Source organism: Rana temporaria, chromosome 1, assembly GCF_905171775.1.
Source record: "Rana temporaria chromosome 1, aRanTem1.1, whole genome shotgun sequence".
Classification (NCBI taxonomy): domain Eukaryota; kingdom Metazoa; phylum Chordata; class Amphibia; order Anura; family Ranidae; genus Rana; species Rana temporaria.
This window is the reverse complement of record NC_053489.1, coordinates 96,191,622-96,210,518: the sequence shown is the minus strand read 5'-3', so window position 1 is coordinate 96,210,518 and position 18,897 is coordinate 96,191,622. Positions and strand designations below refer to the sequence as shown.

At 41.4% G+C, this 18,897-nt stretch overlaps 1 protein-coding gene across 3 annotated transcripts in view; it reads right to left on the bottom strand.

Annotated features, from left to right (window-relative positions):
* The window catches only part of AP3B1 (adaptor related protein complex 3 subunit beta 1), a 468,642-nt gene that overhangs the window by 78,825 nt on the left and 370,920 nt on the right, over nucleotides 1-18,897 (bottom strand). For all 3 annotated transcript variants that reach the window (XM_040340812.1, XM_040340820.1, XM_040340803.1), the window contains exon 23: nucleotides 18,614-18,839. In XM_040340812.1, coding sequence (XP_040196746.1) covers nucleotides 18,614-18,839 — 226 coding nt within the window. The remainder of the gene's footprint in view (nucleotides 1-18,613; nucleotides 18,840-18,897) is intronic.

The window sequence follows — 18,897 nt, the reverse complement described above, 5'->3', positions numbered from 1 at the left end:
CAACTACCCAAATGACCCTTATCAAGTGTTTACATACCCCCCAGTTCATAAAGCAGAGATCCATCTGTGTTTTAGTTTATTCAAAGTCAGCAGCTACAAAAATCATAGCTGTTAACTTTTAACAAACAGACACTTCTGCCCCTCCTCGGTGCCGTCATAGCAACTGTGGGCACCTGGCCATGATAGCTTATGGCTTTTAAGGCCGGGCGCACATTGCGCATGCTCGAGTTGTGCTGCACTCTTCTATTGGTCAGCCAATTTTCTGGGACCTGTGACGTGTCCCAAAAGATCGCTGGCAGGGAGGGGCCCCTAGGGCGAGAGGAGGAGTCACCTAGGCGGCCAAGAAGAGGAAAAAGTGGGACAGGAAGTACCTCTGAAAACAAGGTATCCACTCCCCCCCACCCCAAAAAAATACATGCCAAATGTGGCATGTCAGAGGGCAAGGAGTGCTTAAAGCGGAAGTTCCACTTTTGGGTGGAACTCTGCTTTAATACTGTGTATTGCTCCCTTTACCATCAATGACAGCTTGAAGTCTTTTGTGGTATTTGTGGATAAGGCTCTTTATTTTCTCAGATGGTAAAGCTGCCCACTCCTCTTGGCAAAAAGCCTCCAGTTCCTGTAAATTCTTTGGCTGTCTTGTATGAACTGCATGTTTGAGATCTCCCCAGAGTGGCTTAATGATATTGAGGTGAGGAGACTGAGATGGCCACTCCAGAACCTTCACTTTATTCTGCTTTAGCCAATGATAGGTTGACTTGGCCTTGTCATGTTGGAATGTCCCATGCGCAGCCTCCTGGCTGATGAGTGCAAATGTTTCTCCGGTATTTTTGGATAACATACTCAATTCGTCTTGCCATCAATTTTGACAAATTTCCTGTTCATTTGTAGCTCACACATCTCCAAAACATCAGCGATCCACCTCTGTTTCACAGTAGGAATGGTGTACCTTTCATGATAGGCCTTGTTGACTCCTCTCCAAATGAAGCGTCTATGGTTGTGGCCAAAATGCTTCATTTTGGTCTCATCACTCCATATTATTTTGTGCCAGAAGGTTTGAGGCTTGTCTCTGTGCTGTTTGGCGTATTATAAGCGGGATACTTTGTGGCATTTGCGTAAAAATGGCTTTTTTCTGGCGACTCGACCATGCAGCCCATCTTTCTTCAAGTGCCTCCTTATTGTGCATCTAAAAACAGCCACACCACATGTTTTCAGAGAGTTCTGTATTTCATCTGAAGTTATCTGTGGGTTTTTCTTTGCATCCCGAACAATTTTCCTGGCAGTTGTGGCTGAAATTTTAGTTGGTCTACCTGACCGGGGTTTGGTTTCAACAGAAGCCAACATTTTCCACTTCTTGATTAGAGTTTGAATACTACTGATTGGCGTTCTCAATTCCTTTGATATCTTTTTATATCCCTTTCCTGTTTTATACAGTTCAACTACCTTTTTTTCCAGGTCCTTTGACAATTCTTTTGATTTCCCCATTACTTGGAATCCAAAAATATCAGTGCAGCACCGGACGAAAGATGCAAGGGCCTGTCAGGAGTTCAGAAACACATTGACCATTTATACACACACACACACTAATTACAAGCAAACAGATCACAGGTGAGAATGGTTACCCTTTAATAGCGATTTAAAGCCCTTTGTGTCAACTTGTGTGCATGTTTTCAGGCCAAAATCACCAGGGTATGTAAACTTTTGATCAGGGTTATTTGGGCAGTTTCTATTGTCATTATGATTTAAAACGAGTAAAGAGTTGATTGATAATACAGTTGTGCTCATAAGGTTACATACCCTGGCAGAATTTATGTTTTTTTGCCAATTTTTTTTGAGAATATGAATAACACAAAAAAACTTTTCTTTCACTCTTGGTGTGGTTTTGACAAAGCACTTCCATAGTGTGAAACACGTCAACCTGCATGCATTTCCCCTGCCTGTACTCATCCAGTGCTTTTTAATATTTATGCTTCAATAAAGACTTTCTACTTTACTCTCTGTGTGGGTGTGCTGCAGATCCGAAGATTCTCTGTTCCACGTTTTCTGCTGCAGCGGCAGGGCATGCACCCCACCTCACAGAAGCAACATTGGAGTGTTACCAATTGTATCACCTGTGAGCAGTGGTCTTTCTTTCTCTACAAAAAACTTCTGTCATTCATGTAGTTTGGCTGAAGCCATTTATTACCAATCAACCGTGTTTACTCTTTTTAAAATCATAATGACAACAAAAACTACCCAAATGACCTTAATGATTTTGGCCTGATAACATGCACACAAGTTGACACACAGGGGTTTAAATGGCTATTTAAGGTAACCATCCTCATCTGTGATCTGTTTGCTTGTTTCTGGACTCCTGACAGACCCTTGCATCTTTCATCCAATCCTACACTGACGATTCTGAGTCATGGCAAAATAATTGTCAAAGGATCTGCGGAAAAGGGTAGTACAACCGTATAAAACAGGAAAGGGATCAAGGAATTGAGAATGCCAATCAGCAGTGTTCAAACGGGTTCTGTTGAAACCAAACCACGGTCAGGTAAACCAACTAAAATTTCAGCCACAACTACCAGGAAAATTGTTCGGGATGCAAAGAAAAACCCACAAATAACTTCACGTGAAATACAGGACTCTCTGAAAGCATGTGGTGTGGCTGTTAAAAGATGCACAACAAGGAGGCACTTAAAGAAAGATGTATGGTCGAGTCGGAAGAAAACCATTACTACGCAAATGCCACAAATTATCCTGCGTACAATACACCAAACAGCACAGAGACAAGCCTCAAACCTTCTGGCACAAAGTCATTTGGAGCGATGAGACCAAAATGTTGCTTTTTGGCCACAACCATAAATGCTACATGCTACACAAGGCCTATGATGAAAGGTACATCATTCCTACTGTGAAACACGAATGTGGATCGCTGATATTTTGGGGGATGTGCGTGTTACAAAAGCCACAGAAAATTTGGTCAAAATTGTTGGCAAGATGAATGCAGTATGTTATCAAAAAATACTGGAGGAACATTGGCATTCATCAGCCAAAAAGCTGAGCATGGGACGTACTTGGACATGCCAACATGACAATAATCCAAAATACAAGGACAAGTGAACCTGTCATTGGCTACAGCAGAATAAAGTGAAGTTTCTGGAGTGGCCATCTCAGTCTCCTGACCTCAATATCATTGAGCCATGTATGGGAGATCTCAAACGTGCAGTTCATGCAAGACAGCCCAAAAATGTACAGGAGGCTTTTTGCCAAGAGGAATGGGCAGCTTTACCATCTGAGAAGATAAAGAGCCTCATCCACAAATACCACGAAAGACTTCAAGCGGTCATTTATGTTAAAGGTGGCAATACACGGTATTGAGAACTGGGGTATGTTACCTATTGATCAGGGTCATTTGGGTAATTTCTTTTGCCATTATGATTTAAAAAGAGTAAACAGTTGACTGATAATAAATGGCTTCAGCCCAACACTAACCATGAGTGAAAAAAAGTTTTTCTGTTATTCATATTCTCTGAAAAATGGCCAAGAAAACAAACTCTGCCAGGGTATGTAAACTTATGAGCACAACTGTATGTGGAATTACACCACAAAATACATTCTGCTGCTTCTCCCGAGTACGGGGATACCAGATGTGTGAGACTTTTTGGGAGCCTAGCCGCGTACGGGGCCCCGAAAATCAATTCACCGCCTTCAGGATTTCCAAGGTCGTAAAATGGCGATTTCACTTTCTCACTACCTATCACAGTTTCTGGAGGCCCTGAAATGTCAAGATAGAACTAAACCCCCCAAAATGACCAATTTTTGGAAGGTAGACATCCCAAGGTATTTGCTAAGAGGCATGGTAAGTATTTTTCAGCTCTCATTAATTTTGGAAAATGAAGAAAGAAAAGGAACTTTATGATAGGTAGTGAGGAGTGAAATCAAAAATGTACACCCTTGGAAAGCATGAAGACGGTGATTGGTTTTCAGGGTAATGTACGTGGCTAGACTGCCAAAAAGTCACACACGTGTGGTATCCACGTACTTAGGAGAAGCAGCAGAATGTATTTTTTGGTGAAAGTTCACATATATGCATGCTATGTTTGAGCAATATATCATTTAGTGACAACGTTGTGAGAAAATAAAAATAGTTTTGCAATTTTTCAGAAACTTGTGGCAATATAAAATATTCCATGGACTCAACATGCCTCTCAGCAAATAGCTTGGGGTGTCTACTTTCCAAAATCGAAGCAGTAGAATGTATTTTGGGGTGTAATTTAACATATATCCATGGCATGTGTGAGATATATATTAATATATATTTTTTTTCAATGTGCGCAACATGCCTCAAATTCCTTGGGGTGTCTACTTTCCAAAATTGGGTCATTTTGGGGGTGGGGGTGTGGGATTTGTACCGCCCTTCCATTATAGCACCTCAAGAAATTAGATAAGCAGTCAGATTAAAAGATGCGTAAATTCCAGAAAATGTACCCTAGTTTGTAGACACTATAACTTTTGCGCAAACCAATTTTTTTCTCTCCCATATTAATATTTTAAAGGATAAGTTCCCCTTTTTTGAACATGCCATGTTCCAGCTCCTGCAGCAGCTTTTCTCCCCCCCCCCCTTGTGACAGCGGGCAGGGGATCTTCTCTGTCCACTCACTGTCCAAATTCAACAACAGCACAGCCATGCAGGAACCCGCCCTCACAGCTGCATCATTTAATCAGAGTTTCTTTTGAATTAATAGAATATGACTACCATCAGCCACTACGGCTGGCGGCTTGTAGTTTTGAATGAACTGCGGAACCGCTGAGGAGTTCTGCAGCTTGCAAACAGTCAGCCCGAATCGGAGGTATGAATTAAAGGCTGCAGTTCTGCCTGTCAATTTTTCAGGTGGACGTGATTGGACAGTCCATTCATCCCTATAGACCAGTGGGTGTAAACAGACTCATGTCAGTTTACACCCACCTACCACCAATCCAGTCAGCTAAAAACAAAACGGAAGGGGATACTTTCTTTTTCGTGTAGGCCGATCAGATCAGAGGTGGTCAGATGTAAGAGATCATCAGTAAGTTGTCATCAAAGAAGGAAGCTCAGTGGCCATTTTGTTGTAGCCTATGTTCTAGAAATAAGGATTGTAAATAGGAGTATTTCAGCCAGGCTTTATGTGTGACAAAAAAAAAGCCTACGGGTATGATTTTTGCAATAAACAATATTTGTACAAAGAGCACAGTGCATTTCAAACAATTGAGGCTTCTGTTCAGCATAAGCCAGTTTATGTAAAAGGTAAAATTAGCTTTAAAAGAGTTAAAAGACTAATTAAGGTTATAATGATCATTTAGCAAAAATATGACTTCCCTGTAAGAGCTGCTGGTTAAAAAAAAAAAAAAAAACCCAGGCTGAGCTATTGGTCTATGAAGGTGACCTAACAGCAGGCAGAGAAATGCTTCACACCTAATGAACATACATGAAATTAACCAGGCTACTTCTGTATGGGTACTACATAGAATTTGCAGAATTTCAACCGTAGTGCAAAAAAAAAAAAAACGAAATGTACACGATACCTGCTAAAAAGTATATCTTTCAATTTTTATATATAAAAGCTTGCAGTGACAATAAAATTACATCACAATTAAAGGAGTACAAACAGTTAAATACTTAAACAGAAAACACTGCAACTCTGCTAAAATAAGGGTGTCCCAATTTATTTTTCTTAACCACTTAAGGACCTTGCCTGTTTTTCAGATTTGGTGTTTACAAGATAAAAACTTTTTTTTTTGCTAGAAAATTACTTAAAACCCCCAAACACAACAAAAGTATTTTTTTTCTAACACCATAGAGAATAAAATGGCGGTCATTGCAATACTTTGTCACGCCGTTTTTGCGCAATAGTCTTACAAGCAAATCTTTTTTGAATTGAACCGTTTTCATATTCGGGCGCTGTACAGAGGCGGCTCTCTAAGTTTCTCCAGCACCTCACTTGTGTGGTTTGAACACCGTTTTCATATTTGGGCGCTACTCACGTATGCGTTCGCTTCTGCGCGCGAGCTCGTCAGGACGGTGAGCTTTAGAAAAAATTGTTTTTGTTTTCTTATTTATTTTATAAATTTTTACAAAAAAAAAATGGGTCACTTTTATTCCTATTATAAGGAATGTAAACATCCCTTGTAATAGAAAAAAGCATGACAGGTCCTCTTAAATATGACATCTGGGGTTAAAAAGACCTCAAATCCCATATTTAGACTAAAATGCAAAAAAAAAAAAAAAATTGTCATTTGAAAAAATTACAAGAAAATGTCACTTTAAGAAGCATGGGTGGAAGCGACGCTTTGACGTCGCTTCCGCCCTGCTATGCTATGGAGACGGGTGGGGGCCATCTTATCCTCACTCGTATCCTAGCCTAACAGGGGACAGGACCTGATCGCCTCCGCCGCTGCCGATGGCTCTGGTAAGCGGGCGGATTGCGCGGAAGAGGGGGGGCCCTCTCCCGCACCTGATAACGGTGATCTTGCGGCGAATCCGCCGCGCAGACCACCGTTATCGTTTACAGGACCGCTCACTGAAAAGATGGATATCTCGGTTGTGGCAGCAGCTGCTGCCGTTACCGAGATATCCATCTTTAAAGTACCAATGTATATGTACATGAGCGGGTCCTTAAGTGGTTAAAGTAGCAATGCAGGTTAAAAAAAATGCCCAGCTGTAGTTAAAAAAAACAAAAAAAAAATGTACTTTTTCTGCAATACTTGCCCTCAGTCCGATGTCCCCTGCAGAAAGTCCACTTGTACACTATAAAGCACTCCTTTATCGGACAGTATAGATGGGGTCGGACCCCCCCCCCCCCTGTAGGGGTGCATAAACACAACAGGCTGGGCTCAGGGTACTAGTGTACTGAATAACACCCACGTGTGATTACAAAAGAACCATTCAATGCAGGATTAGGAACTGTCACTACTAAAGAGGAGGAAGGACCCATGACCGCACGTGACTGGCTACAAGACTGCTTGATTAAAAGGTATGCGTGCTAAGCAGCAACACATGTGGCACTATTGCATCTAGGTTCTGGGATCGTGCTCCCTTTATAAGATTACAGCAAGAGAAGTTGCTCCATGGCAGGGGAAGGCAGTCAGGATCTTAAGCAGCAAGATCTTGTCACTTGGGTCAACAAAAGCCACAGATGCTTATAGACATTAGGTGACTTCTTAATCACTTGCCGACCAGGCAAGTTTAAATATTTTTTTTTTGCTAGTAAATTTACTTATAACCCCCCACATTATACTTTTTTTTTGGCAGAGACCCCAGGGAATAAAATAGTGATTGTTGTAATTTTTTATGTCACACGGTATTTGTGCAGCAGTTTTAAAAACACAATTTTTGGGGGGAAAAATACACTGATGAAAAAAAAAAAAACACAGAACAAAAACTAAAACATGATATCTGACCCAATTTTTTTGTATAATGTGAAAGATGTTAGGCCGAGAAAAGAGATACTGAATCATGTCACGTGGGCAGAATGGCAACAATCCAGGGTACTTAAAAATCTCCATAGGGGATGCTTTAAATGCCTTTATAGGTTACCGTTTAAAAATTACAGAGGAGGTCTAGCGGCAGAATTACTGCTCTTGCTCCAAGGTTCGCAGCGATCTCACATGGGTGGTGCGAATACCATTTACATATGCGTGCGAGCTTTTGTTCTCATTTAGATAAAAAATGTATTTTTACACTGTCTCTTAAATTTTTTTGATCACCTATTACAAGGAATTTAACACATGTCTTGTAATAGAAATAAGGTATGACAGGTCCTCTTTAACCACTTCCTTACTGGGCACATATACCCCTTCCTGACCAGGTGAAATTTCAGCTTCCGGCACTGCGTCGCTTTAACTGACAATTGCGCGGTCATGCGACGTGGCTCCCAAACAAAATTGACGTCCTTTTTTCCCCACAAATAGAGCTTTATTTTGGTGGTATTTGATCACCTCTGCGGTTTTTATTTTTTGCGCTATAAACAAAAATAGAGCGACAATTTTGAAAAAAAAAACAATATTTTTTACTTGTTACTATAATAAATTGCCCAATTTTTTTTTAAAAAATAATTTTTTCTCAGTCTAGGCGATACGTATTATTCTACATATTTTTGTTAAAAAAAAAAAAAAAAAAAAAAAAAAAAAAATCGCAAGAAGCATCTGGTTTGCGCTTACAAAATAGGGGGCAGAATTATTATTTTTTATTATTTTTTTTACTACTAATGGCGGCGATCAGCATTTTTTTTCGTGACTGCGACATTATGGCGGAGACATCGGACACTTTTGACACATTTTTGGCGCCATTCACATTTATACAGCGATCAGTGCAATAAATATGCACTAATTACTGTATAAATGTGACTGGCATTGAAGGGGTTAACACTAGGGGGTGAGGAAGGGGTTAATGTGTACCCTGAATTGTGTTACTAACTGTGGGGAAGGGGGGTGACTGGGGGAGGTGACCGATGCTGTGTCCCTATGTACAAGGGACACAGATCCGTCTCCTCTCTCCCCTGACAGGACATGGAGGGACGTGGAGCTCTGTGTTTACACACAGAGCTCCACGTCTTGTCCCTGTAGCCGCCGATCGCGAGTCCCTGGCGGACATCGCGGCCACCAGGCACTCGCATCGGCATCTCAGCGATGCGGCGGACGCGCGCAGGCCGTAAAAACACGGCCTCCCAGAGATGTAGAGCCACCCTGCGGCCGTACAAAGTCGTACGGCCGTCGGGAAGTGGTTATGGAGAGATCTGGGGTAAAAAAATAAATAAAAAAAAAATAAAAAATTCTCTTCCTTACCATTAAAAGCAAAAGATAAAAAAAAAAAAAGTATTTACTTCCAACCTGGACCGGAAGTGAAGTCATGATGTTGTTCGGGTCCTCCAAAACCATAGATGCGATGAAAGAGTATACACTCATTGATTGCCTATGGCAGCAGCTGGCCGCACCGTTGGATCGTTTTTCCGGCAAACCAGTGAAAACCTTAAGCCTGAGAAACACTGGCAAGCGGGGGGAGGGTATGTGAGCCGCTTGTGGTAAAAGTCATTGTAAACAATCACTTTGTAAAACAACCCATTTAGTTTAAAACTGAAATGAAAGGCAAAACGTTTGTGTATAGATATAAAAAAAAAAAACGGGACACTGAGCTTTTCAGTGAAAGGATGTTCAGGGGGGCTTGTCAGAACAAGCACTGACAACAAAATTTTCTCCTGCTTAGTGTGGTCAGTTTTTAATAGAAAAGCAGTTTGGACTGGCAAGAACACCAGGGAGTTTACACAAAGGAAGCAATTTAAAGAGAACAGGAGAGGTTTTCACACAAGTACATGGTACACCAGGCACATATCAGGAATATGAAATGTTGGGGTAGCAAACACTTTAAGGAAAAACTTAAGAAAACGTTTTGTTGTGTTATATTAAAGCGGAGTTCCACCTTAAAATTAACTTTCTATGAACAGCTTGCCTTTAACGTAAAAAATAAATAAAAATTCGACTCACTTCTATCCGGCTGTTACTAGGCAAATTTCGTAATCTGCCTAGTTCCTGTTCTTAGGTGGTTCAACTTCCTGTCATAAGACCCCATTGCCTCCTAGGAAATGATGACACTCATTTCCCAGGAGTCTCTGGGCATTACTGTGCCTAAAAATCACCCAGCATGCACCTCTCCCTGATAACCAGGAAGAAAAAGGAACTGGGCTTTACATGCCCACACATACGATGGATACAGCCACAACATGAGCTGGAGGATATGATTTCTGGAACGATTGGGGAGCTATTAATATGTTTTAGGGACTATTTATTGTGATTAATTTTAGCTTGCAAAAAAAATTATGCCCGGAACCCGCTTTAATATAGTGTGAATAAACACCTGGCACCCACCTAATCTCAGAACAGCAGTGAACAACTGTAATCGTGAAATCTGAATGATCAATTATTTGCCAAGATCAAGGGATGACCGACTTGGTTATAGCGCCCATAAACAAGCAAATTGATATACAGTGGTTAACACTTCCGCCTGGCAGCACTAGGATCGTCAGTTTGAATCCAAACCTTGGCATCTCGTGCATGGAGTTTGCATGCTCTCCCTGTGCCTGCGTGAGTTTCCTCCCACACTCCAAAGACATGCGCTGGTGGGTTAATTTTCCCTAGTATGTACCCCCCTGTCTAAATTGGCCCTAGCATGTGTATGTATGAATGTGAGTTTGGGACCCTAGATTGTAAGCTGGAGGGCAGGGACTGATGTGAATGTATAATATACGTGTAAAGCGCTGCATACATTGTTGGCTCTATAGAAGTAACTGTAATAAATAAATACATTTGGTCAAAATCAGCTCTACTTACCTGAAATATCGAATCATCTCTATAAATTAAACAGGTTGACCCAGCAATGGATAAACCATTCCAACAATCAGATGCTTATTTTATTTTATGCCATTAGTTTAGAAAAATTTCATGAAGGCATCTGCAAACCTCAGTGATAACACATGTGTAATATAATATTAAAAAGTAAAAAAAAAAAAAAAAAAAAAAGCCACAGAGGGAAAACACATTATAATCAATTCTCTGTCCCCTACTGAGGTATAAGAGTTCATCCAATCAGGGCATCTTTCTCTGCCTCTGTGAATTACTTGCTTAACATAGTAATGGGCCATTAAAAGGACACTCAAATATACAACAGTGATAAGTCTAATTTGCCATGAACATATAAGGCGTTAATGGAACAATGGGCTTCATATTATCCTTTATATCTCTGCTGATAGGCAGAGAGAGATCTTTCACTCGTGACAGCAATATTTCTTGTGGGAAGAGTGATGTGTTGCAGTCTTTGGTGGATATTGCACAAGATGAATTACTGGCATGGTAATTTTCTTTTCTAAATTGGTACCCTAATAAAACGGGCACAGCTCTTTATAAGAGACCTGCCCTTTGAACACCACAATCATCTGCACTTCACATGCTATGACAGCCCAATCAAAGAACAGCAGTCAGACATGGTTAGCACTAATCAGCTCTCATTAGTAAAAAAATATTAAAGGTTTATTTAGAATTACATGATAATGCTAGCAGATATAAGGGGGCTAGGGTGAGGTGGGATATAAACTCACTGCTTTTTGGATTTGTGATGAGCTGAATATATATCTTTTGTTTTATGGTGGCAATGCTATTAATCACATTGTTTTAGAGGAAGCGTTTGGTTGCTTTTGGCCCCATTCATGACCTTAATGACTGTACTTTCTTATTGCTTCCTATGTTCAAATGCTATTGAAGCAAAAGCCCATATCCTGCAGTGACAGGAGTGAACATGTTTAAAAAAAATGGATAAAAGGCTCTACAGTGTTTAGGCTTGTATATCTATAAAATAGTTGTCTTTGATGAGCTGTTGGCTCCCAACACACAAATAGCAATTTATGTAGGTTCATTCTCTATCCATTAACCACTTGCCTACTGGGCCAGTTCTGAAACTTCTCTTGTCTATGTAAAAATAATTGTTTTGTTTATTTTGTTGCTAGAACCACAAAACGTGTGTATGTGTGTATGTGTGTATGTATATATATATATATATATATATATATATATATATATACACACACACACACACACACACAGTACAGACCAAAAGTTTGGACACACCTTCTTATTCAAAAAGAGTTTTCTTTATTTTCAGGACTATGAAAATTGTAGATGTACACTGAAGGCATCAAAACTATGAATTAACACATGTGGAATTATACATAACAAAAAAGTGTGAAAAACTATTGAAAATATATTTCATATTCTAGGTTCTTCAAAGTAGCCACCTTTTGCTTTGATTACTGCTTGGCACACTCTTGGCATTCTCAAGAGGTAGTCACCTGGCGCAGCACCCCATCACTCTCCTTCTTGGTCAAATAGCCCTTACACAGCCTGGAGGTGTGTTTGGGGTCATTGTCCTGTTGAAAAATAAATGATGGTCCAACTAAACGCAAACCGGATGGAATAGCATGCCGCTGCAAGATGCTGTGGTAGCCATGATGGTTCAGTATGCCTTCAATTTTGAATAAATCCCCAACAGTGTCACCAGCAAAGCACCCCCACACCATCACACTTCCTCCTCCATGCTTCACGGTGGGAACCAGGCATGTAGAGTCCATCCGTTCACCATTTCTGCGTCTCACAAAGACACAGGGGTTGGAACCAAAGATCTCAAGTTTGGACTCATCAGACCAAAGCACAGATTTCCACTGGTCTAATGTCCATTCCTTGTGTTTAGCCCAAACAAGTCTCTTCTGCTTGTTGCCTTTCTTTAGCAGTGGTTTCCTAGCAGATATTCTACCATGAAGGCCTGATTCACACAGTCTCCTCTTACCAGTTCTAGAGATGTGTCTGCTGCAAAAGGTGGCTACTTTGAAGAACCTAGAACATGAAATATATTTTCAGTTGTTTCACACTTTTTTGTTCTGTATAATTCCACATGTGTTAATTCATAGTTTTGATGCCTTCAGTGTGAATCTACAATTTTCATAGTCATGAAAATAAAGAAAACTCTCTGAATGAGAAGGTGTGTCCAAACTTTTGGTCTGAACTGTGTGTGTGTGTATGTATATATATATATATATATATATATATATATATATATATATATATATATATATATATATATATGTGTGTGTGTGTGTGTGTGTGTGTGTGTGTGTGTGTGTGTGTGTGTGTTTTAGCAGAGGCCTTTGTGAATAAAATAGTGGTCATTTGCAATTTCAAAACACAATTATTCTTTTTTAAAAACATTTTAATGAATTAACGGGGTTGTAAAGGTACATTTTTTTTCCCCTAAATAGCTTCCTTTACCTTAGTGCAGTCCTCCTTCACTTATCTCATCCTTCGATTTTGGTTTTAGAGTGTCATGCTCGCCCCCTCCCTTGGACTACAGGAGAGTCAGGACGCTCTCTACGTTGCAGATAGAGAAAGGAACTGTGTGTTAGTGGGTATCCTGACTCTCCTGTAGTCCAAGGGAGGGGGGCGAGCATGACACTCTGGAGTCACAGACAGAAGAAAAGGAAGTGAGGATTTCTCAGAAGAAATAAGGACATTTAAAAGCAAAATCAAAGGATGAGGTAAGTGAAGGAGGACTGCACTAAGGTAAAGGAAGCTATTTAGGGAAAAAAAATTGTACCTTTACAACCCCTTTAAAAAACAAAACACAATACATAACCCAATTTTTTAGTAAAATATGAAACATGAGGTTACCCCAAGTAAATGGATACCCAACATGCCATGCTTTAAAACAGTGAACACTCGTGGAATGGCGCCAAACTATGGTATTTAGGCAACATTTAAAAAAATTCTACAAGTTACCATTATACAGTACCTGTCGCCGAGAATGTGTTTCCAGCACGAGGGCATCGCGCTGATTCTCGGTGACATCTCGCACTCGCTGGAAGAGGAAAAGCACATTCCAGTGAGTGCGTCATAGAAGCGACGGGGATCCGACTTGGATTCCCGCCAATTCTAGCCGCTGCATTTGGTATGAATCATGAGGGGGAACTCCACGCCAAATTTTAAATAAAAAAACGGCATGGGTTCCCCCCCAGGGAGTATACCAGGCCCTTAGGTCTGGTATGGATTGTAAGGAGAACCCCCTACGCCAAAAAAATGGCGTGGGGGTTCCCCCACAATCCATACCAGACCCGTATCCAAGCACGCAGCCCGGCCAGTCAGGAAAGGAGTGGCCCCCCGCCCCAAAGTACCCTGTCCCCATGTTGATAAGGATAGGGCCTCTTCCCGACAACCCTGGCCGTTGGTTGTCGGGGTCTGCGGGCGGGGGGCTTATCGGAATCTGGGAGCCCCCTTTAATAAGGGGACCCCCAGATACCGGCCCCCCACCCTAGGTGAATGAATATGGGGTACATCGTACCCCTACCCATTCACCTGGAGGAAAAAGTGTCAATATAATAAACACACAACACAGGGTTTTAAAATAATTTGTCAGCTCTGGGGGTCTTCTCCGCTCTCCGGAGGGGTCTTCTCCACTCTCCGGGGGGGTCATCTTCCAGCTTCTCCGCTGTCGTCTCGGCGCTCCCTGGTTCTTCTCCCGCTCGCTCTCCGGTGCCTTCTTCGGGGCTGGCCGCCGCTATCTTCTTTTTAGCTCTAATACTAGCGGCGGCGCAGCGCGCTCTTTGCCGTCTTCCTTTCTTCTTATGTTGACGCGACGCTCCCTCCCGCTGTAATGCCGCGTGTCCGGTGCGTGATGATTAATCTTATTAAAGGGGGCTCCCAGATTCCGATAAGCCCCCCACCCGCAGACCCCGACAACCAACGGCCAGGGTTGTCGGGAAGAGGCCCTGTCCGTATCAACATCCTGCGCCCCCCTGCCCCAGAGCACCAAATCCCCCCATGTTGAGGGCATGCGGCTTGGTACGGCTCAGGAGGAGGGGGGGAGCGCTCGCTCATCCCCACTCCTTTACTGACCGGCCGGCGTGCTTGTATACGGGTCTGGTATGGATTGTGGGGGAACCCCCACGCTGTTTTTTCGGCGTAGGGGGTTCTCCTTACAATCCATACCAGACCTAAGGGCCTGGTATGCTCCCTGGGGGGGAACCCATGCCGGTTTTTTATTTAAAATTTGGCGTGGAGTTCCCCCTCATGATTTATACCAAACGCCGCGGCTAGAATTGGCAGTAATCCAAGTCTGATCCCCCGTCGCTTCTATGGATGGCTTTTTCCAATCGCGGTGAGTCGGCTTGGCGCTGGCTCCCGCGACGGGGCTTGTAGGTGGTCAATCTCGCCGAGAAAGGGAGCGAGATTGACACAATATCGCTGTCACCTACTGTAGAGTTACAGAGGAGATCTAGTGCTAGAATTATTGTTCTTGCTCTGGAAATTTGTGGCGATACCTCACGTGTGGTTTGAACATCGTTCACATATGTATTCATTCACCACTGTGTGCAAGCTTTACTTTTTTTTATCATTTATTTTATTAAACTTTTTTAATTTTTACACTGCCCCTTAAAAAATTTTTTATTACTTCCATTGCAAGAAATTTAAACATCCCTTGCGATAGCAATACAGCATGACAGGTCCTCTATATGAAGAGATCTGCGGTCTATTAGACCCCATATCTCTCCTCCACCTTTAAAAGCAAAAGATAATAAAAAAATTATGGTCCTCCAAGGCCATAGAGATGAGCGGAGGCCATCTTGCTTTCACCAATTTCTATTGCAATCCATCGCCGGTGTCCCAGGCTTCACTGATCGGTCAGGTAAGCCCGGGGAACCACCGTGATTCTTCTAAAAGTGATCCAGTGGTGAATTCACCACACAAACCACTTATCATGTAGAAAATTGCCAACTAAAAAAAAAAAAAAAACCAGGGTTATGGGATAGTGCTGCAGCCATAACACCGATATTCCACTTGCCAACCAGGACATCATTTGTCTATGACTCAGACGGCAAATGGTAAACAGAATATTTTACATACATGGATTTTAAAACAGTCTATTTCTATATACTTCCTCTGGGTTGAGTCACACTAGAACACAGTGGGTTGCAACAAATGAGTTTTTATGCGTTAAGACACATTGTTGCAGGCTGCATCAGGAAGCCCAAATTGTATGAACCCACAAAAAAAATATTATTGCAGTACAGTGGACAGGACATAGTTCATTGTGCTGCGTGGCATTGCAGTGCACACGCATTAGGGTAGTGCGTCAGGGTGCCATTTACAATGAATGGCACAGAGCTGCACCAATGAAATTGACGTGCACTACCACAATGTGAATGGCATGAATGGGCACTACAAGTTATGATTGAATATATTTATAATAAACAGCAATGAAGGTAACGTTTTTTCCAGAAAAGAAGATGGTTGACATTTTCAAAAAAGGGAGTAAGGCACATTTCCATAGCCTGGGGCTGTTTCTCTGCTAAAGTTACAGGTTGCCTTTGCTGCATTGAAGGGCCAATGAATGGGGCCATGTATTGCAAATTCATGGATGAGAACCTTCTTCCCTCAGCCAGGACACTGAAGATGGGTCTTCCAGCATGACAATGAGCCAAAACATACAACCAAGGATACAAAGAAGTGTCTCAAGAAGCACATTAAGGTCATGGAGTGGCCTAGTCAGTCTCCAGACCTTAATCCTATACAAAATGTATGAGGGAGCTGAAACTTCGAGTTGCTAACCGACAGCCAAGACACCTTAAGGATTTAAAGAAAATCTGTAAAGAGTGGACCAAACCTGTTTGTGTGCAAACCCGGTAACCAACTGCAAGAAACGTCTTGTCTCTGTATTTGTCAATAAGGTTTCACCATTAAGTACCAAGTCAGGTTTTGCTTGGGGATAAAATACTTTGTTTACTCACTGAACTGCAATTCAATTTATAGCATTTGTTTTATGTGTTTTTTTTCCCTGGATTTTTGGATGATATACTCTATCATTTAAAATACATCTATGATAAAATTAGACCTTTTATTTCTTTGTAAGTGGGCAAACTTACAAACTGTGCAGGGGATCAAATAATTATTTTCCTCACTGTAAACCCAATCACAAAAATTTCATATAAACCCTAACATGATAATGTAATTTCAAAAGCAATTTTTAAATCTGCAGCTTTCAATAAAGCAATACCTGGTCAGCCTGACATAAAGGCCCTTTGTTCAGATGCTTCCTGTTAAAGGGTGACAACACTGTATACATAGAAACATAGAAGAGTGTAACTGTTCTTTGCTACCACGAAATGTTATTTGTATTCACCCCCCCCCCCCTGAAACGCCTAATAAAAACTTTTTTGTCTAAGTATAGATCTACTGTATGAATGCCTCAAGCATGATTGAAGTTCACTCACTGTAGACCAACCTCTGCTAAAAGTCTATTCCAAGCATCAACTACTCATCAAGTACAGACAATTATACTTTTCAAGATTAGTTTTGAACTTTCCTCATGCTAGTTTGAGGTAATGTCCTTGATCTTGGATTCATATTGAAAATACTGCCCTCCTGAACCTCATTTACCTGCTTAATGTATTTAAAGATTTCAGTCGTGTCACCCTGCAATCTCGATTGTGGTGCCGTGCTGTCACTCATTTGAAGGCATCCGATAGAGGCAACAAGTGACTGTTTTAGAATACATTACACAGGCATTCTGCATGGTTGTCACCATCATAAAACCCACTACTGCTGGAGTGCATGAGTGTAGTCAAGTAAGGCTGTGGGAGATCAGTAGCACCAATATGCAAAGGATAAAAAAAACATAAGTATTTGTATTTCATTTTTTATAAGGTAGTTATTAAACACAGCGCTTTAGGAAAAAAAAGCCTTCAATTAAGGTTTACATGTACTGTACACTTTAAAGTGACCCTGTCACTACAGGGTAAAAACCAAAGCAAACAGCCATTCTTACGTTCTTGGCAGCCCACGTCCTAACACTCCACTGTGATGCTGATCCCTGGCTGATGCTTGTATCCAACACTTCTGAACGTCTGGATTGTCTTCTTCCGGCCAGTGGTGATTTGAACACCCACATTGAATTTGGTTAGATTACTACTTAAATTCATTCCATAAGTGGACATATCTGCACTACCCAAATGAACAGAAGACAATTTTTACACCAACCTTTGTTAAAGAATTTGGGCAGAAAATTATTGACTGAGCAAAACCTACATTAATCTGATGCAAGCTCTGTTTGGGTATTGACAGCCAACAGGTGCTAGCTCTAAAAATACAACAGCCAGCACTGTAAAGGTCTAGCCACACTATTTAGCATGTGTGGGGGAATCTAATGATTTCTCTTGTTCAAGGAAAAGTACAACTTTCATTAAAGAAAATTAAAAATGCACATCTTTTTGCAGGTAGAAAACATGCAATTATTTATTTTTTTACACTGGAGCCTGTAAAGCAATGCACCTGTGATCAGCAGATCACGGGTACAATGCCAGGATCCTGCAGACTCACTACACTGCTCATGCCTCCAATACAGACAGGCAGTTACTGAATTGTAGCAAGAATCAATGACCTTTGTGTGCTCACCAGCACCCTCACAATTCACTGAGAACTAGTCAGCTACAATAGCCGATGGTACCTCTAGTTCATTCATTCACAGTACCCCGAAACGGGTGCAGGGAGAAAATGCCCTGCCCGCTGTCACAGGGAGGGAGGATCGGATGCAGGAGCAGGCTACATTTTCTACCCTAAATACGTCTGGAACATATAACATGTTCCAGAGATAAACATAGCCTTTCAGCCTTGCATGAAACCTTAACATGTATGGCCAGCTTTAGGAGTCCATGGGAGGAACCATAGCATGCGGTAGGGAAGCAGGTACGTACATCTAGAAGTGATGGCTACATGGCAGAGTTGTAAAATCGAACAGTCTTACCTTCAGTCTTGCATGACTATACAGGCTCAAAAGTACTGGTTCCTGTGCTGTAATTGCATACTTGGGTTTTATTTTTGGATTTTTTTTTAAACTTTAGCTTAAGACATGAGCTGTTGCACAGGTAAGTATTGAGCATCTTATTTTACAGGCTGGGCTTGTCTCGCCTCTGTTTTTATCCTTATTGACAGGGTCACTTAACTGACTATTGACAAAATAACCACTGCTGGCTACAAAGTGGTAGAATAAAAGCCTATATTTTCTTACCTATTGGGTTGAATATGTGCATCTTCAAATCTGTCTTCCTTTCTTCTATGTGAATATCTTCTATATTTTTGTCACTGGTGTTATGAAATGCAACTTGTACTGAAACCATCTGAGCTCCAAATATACATGGCTGACGAGGAAATTGGTAGTTAGCAGAGAGACCTTTGCCACTCATCCGATGGAGAAGTTCATGTGTCTTAGCAGGAACAAAAGATGGCATGCAAACCTGTTCAGAAAATACAAAATGTTTGACACAGTGTCAGTCAATGCACCAAGTTAATAAG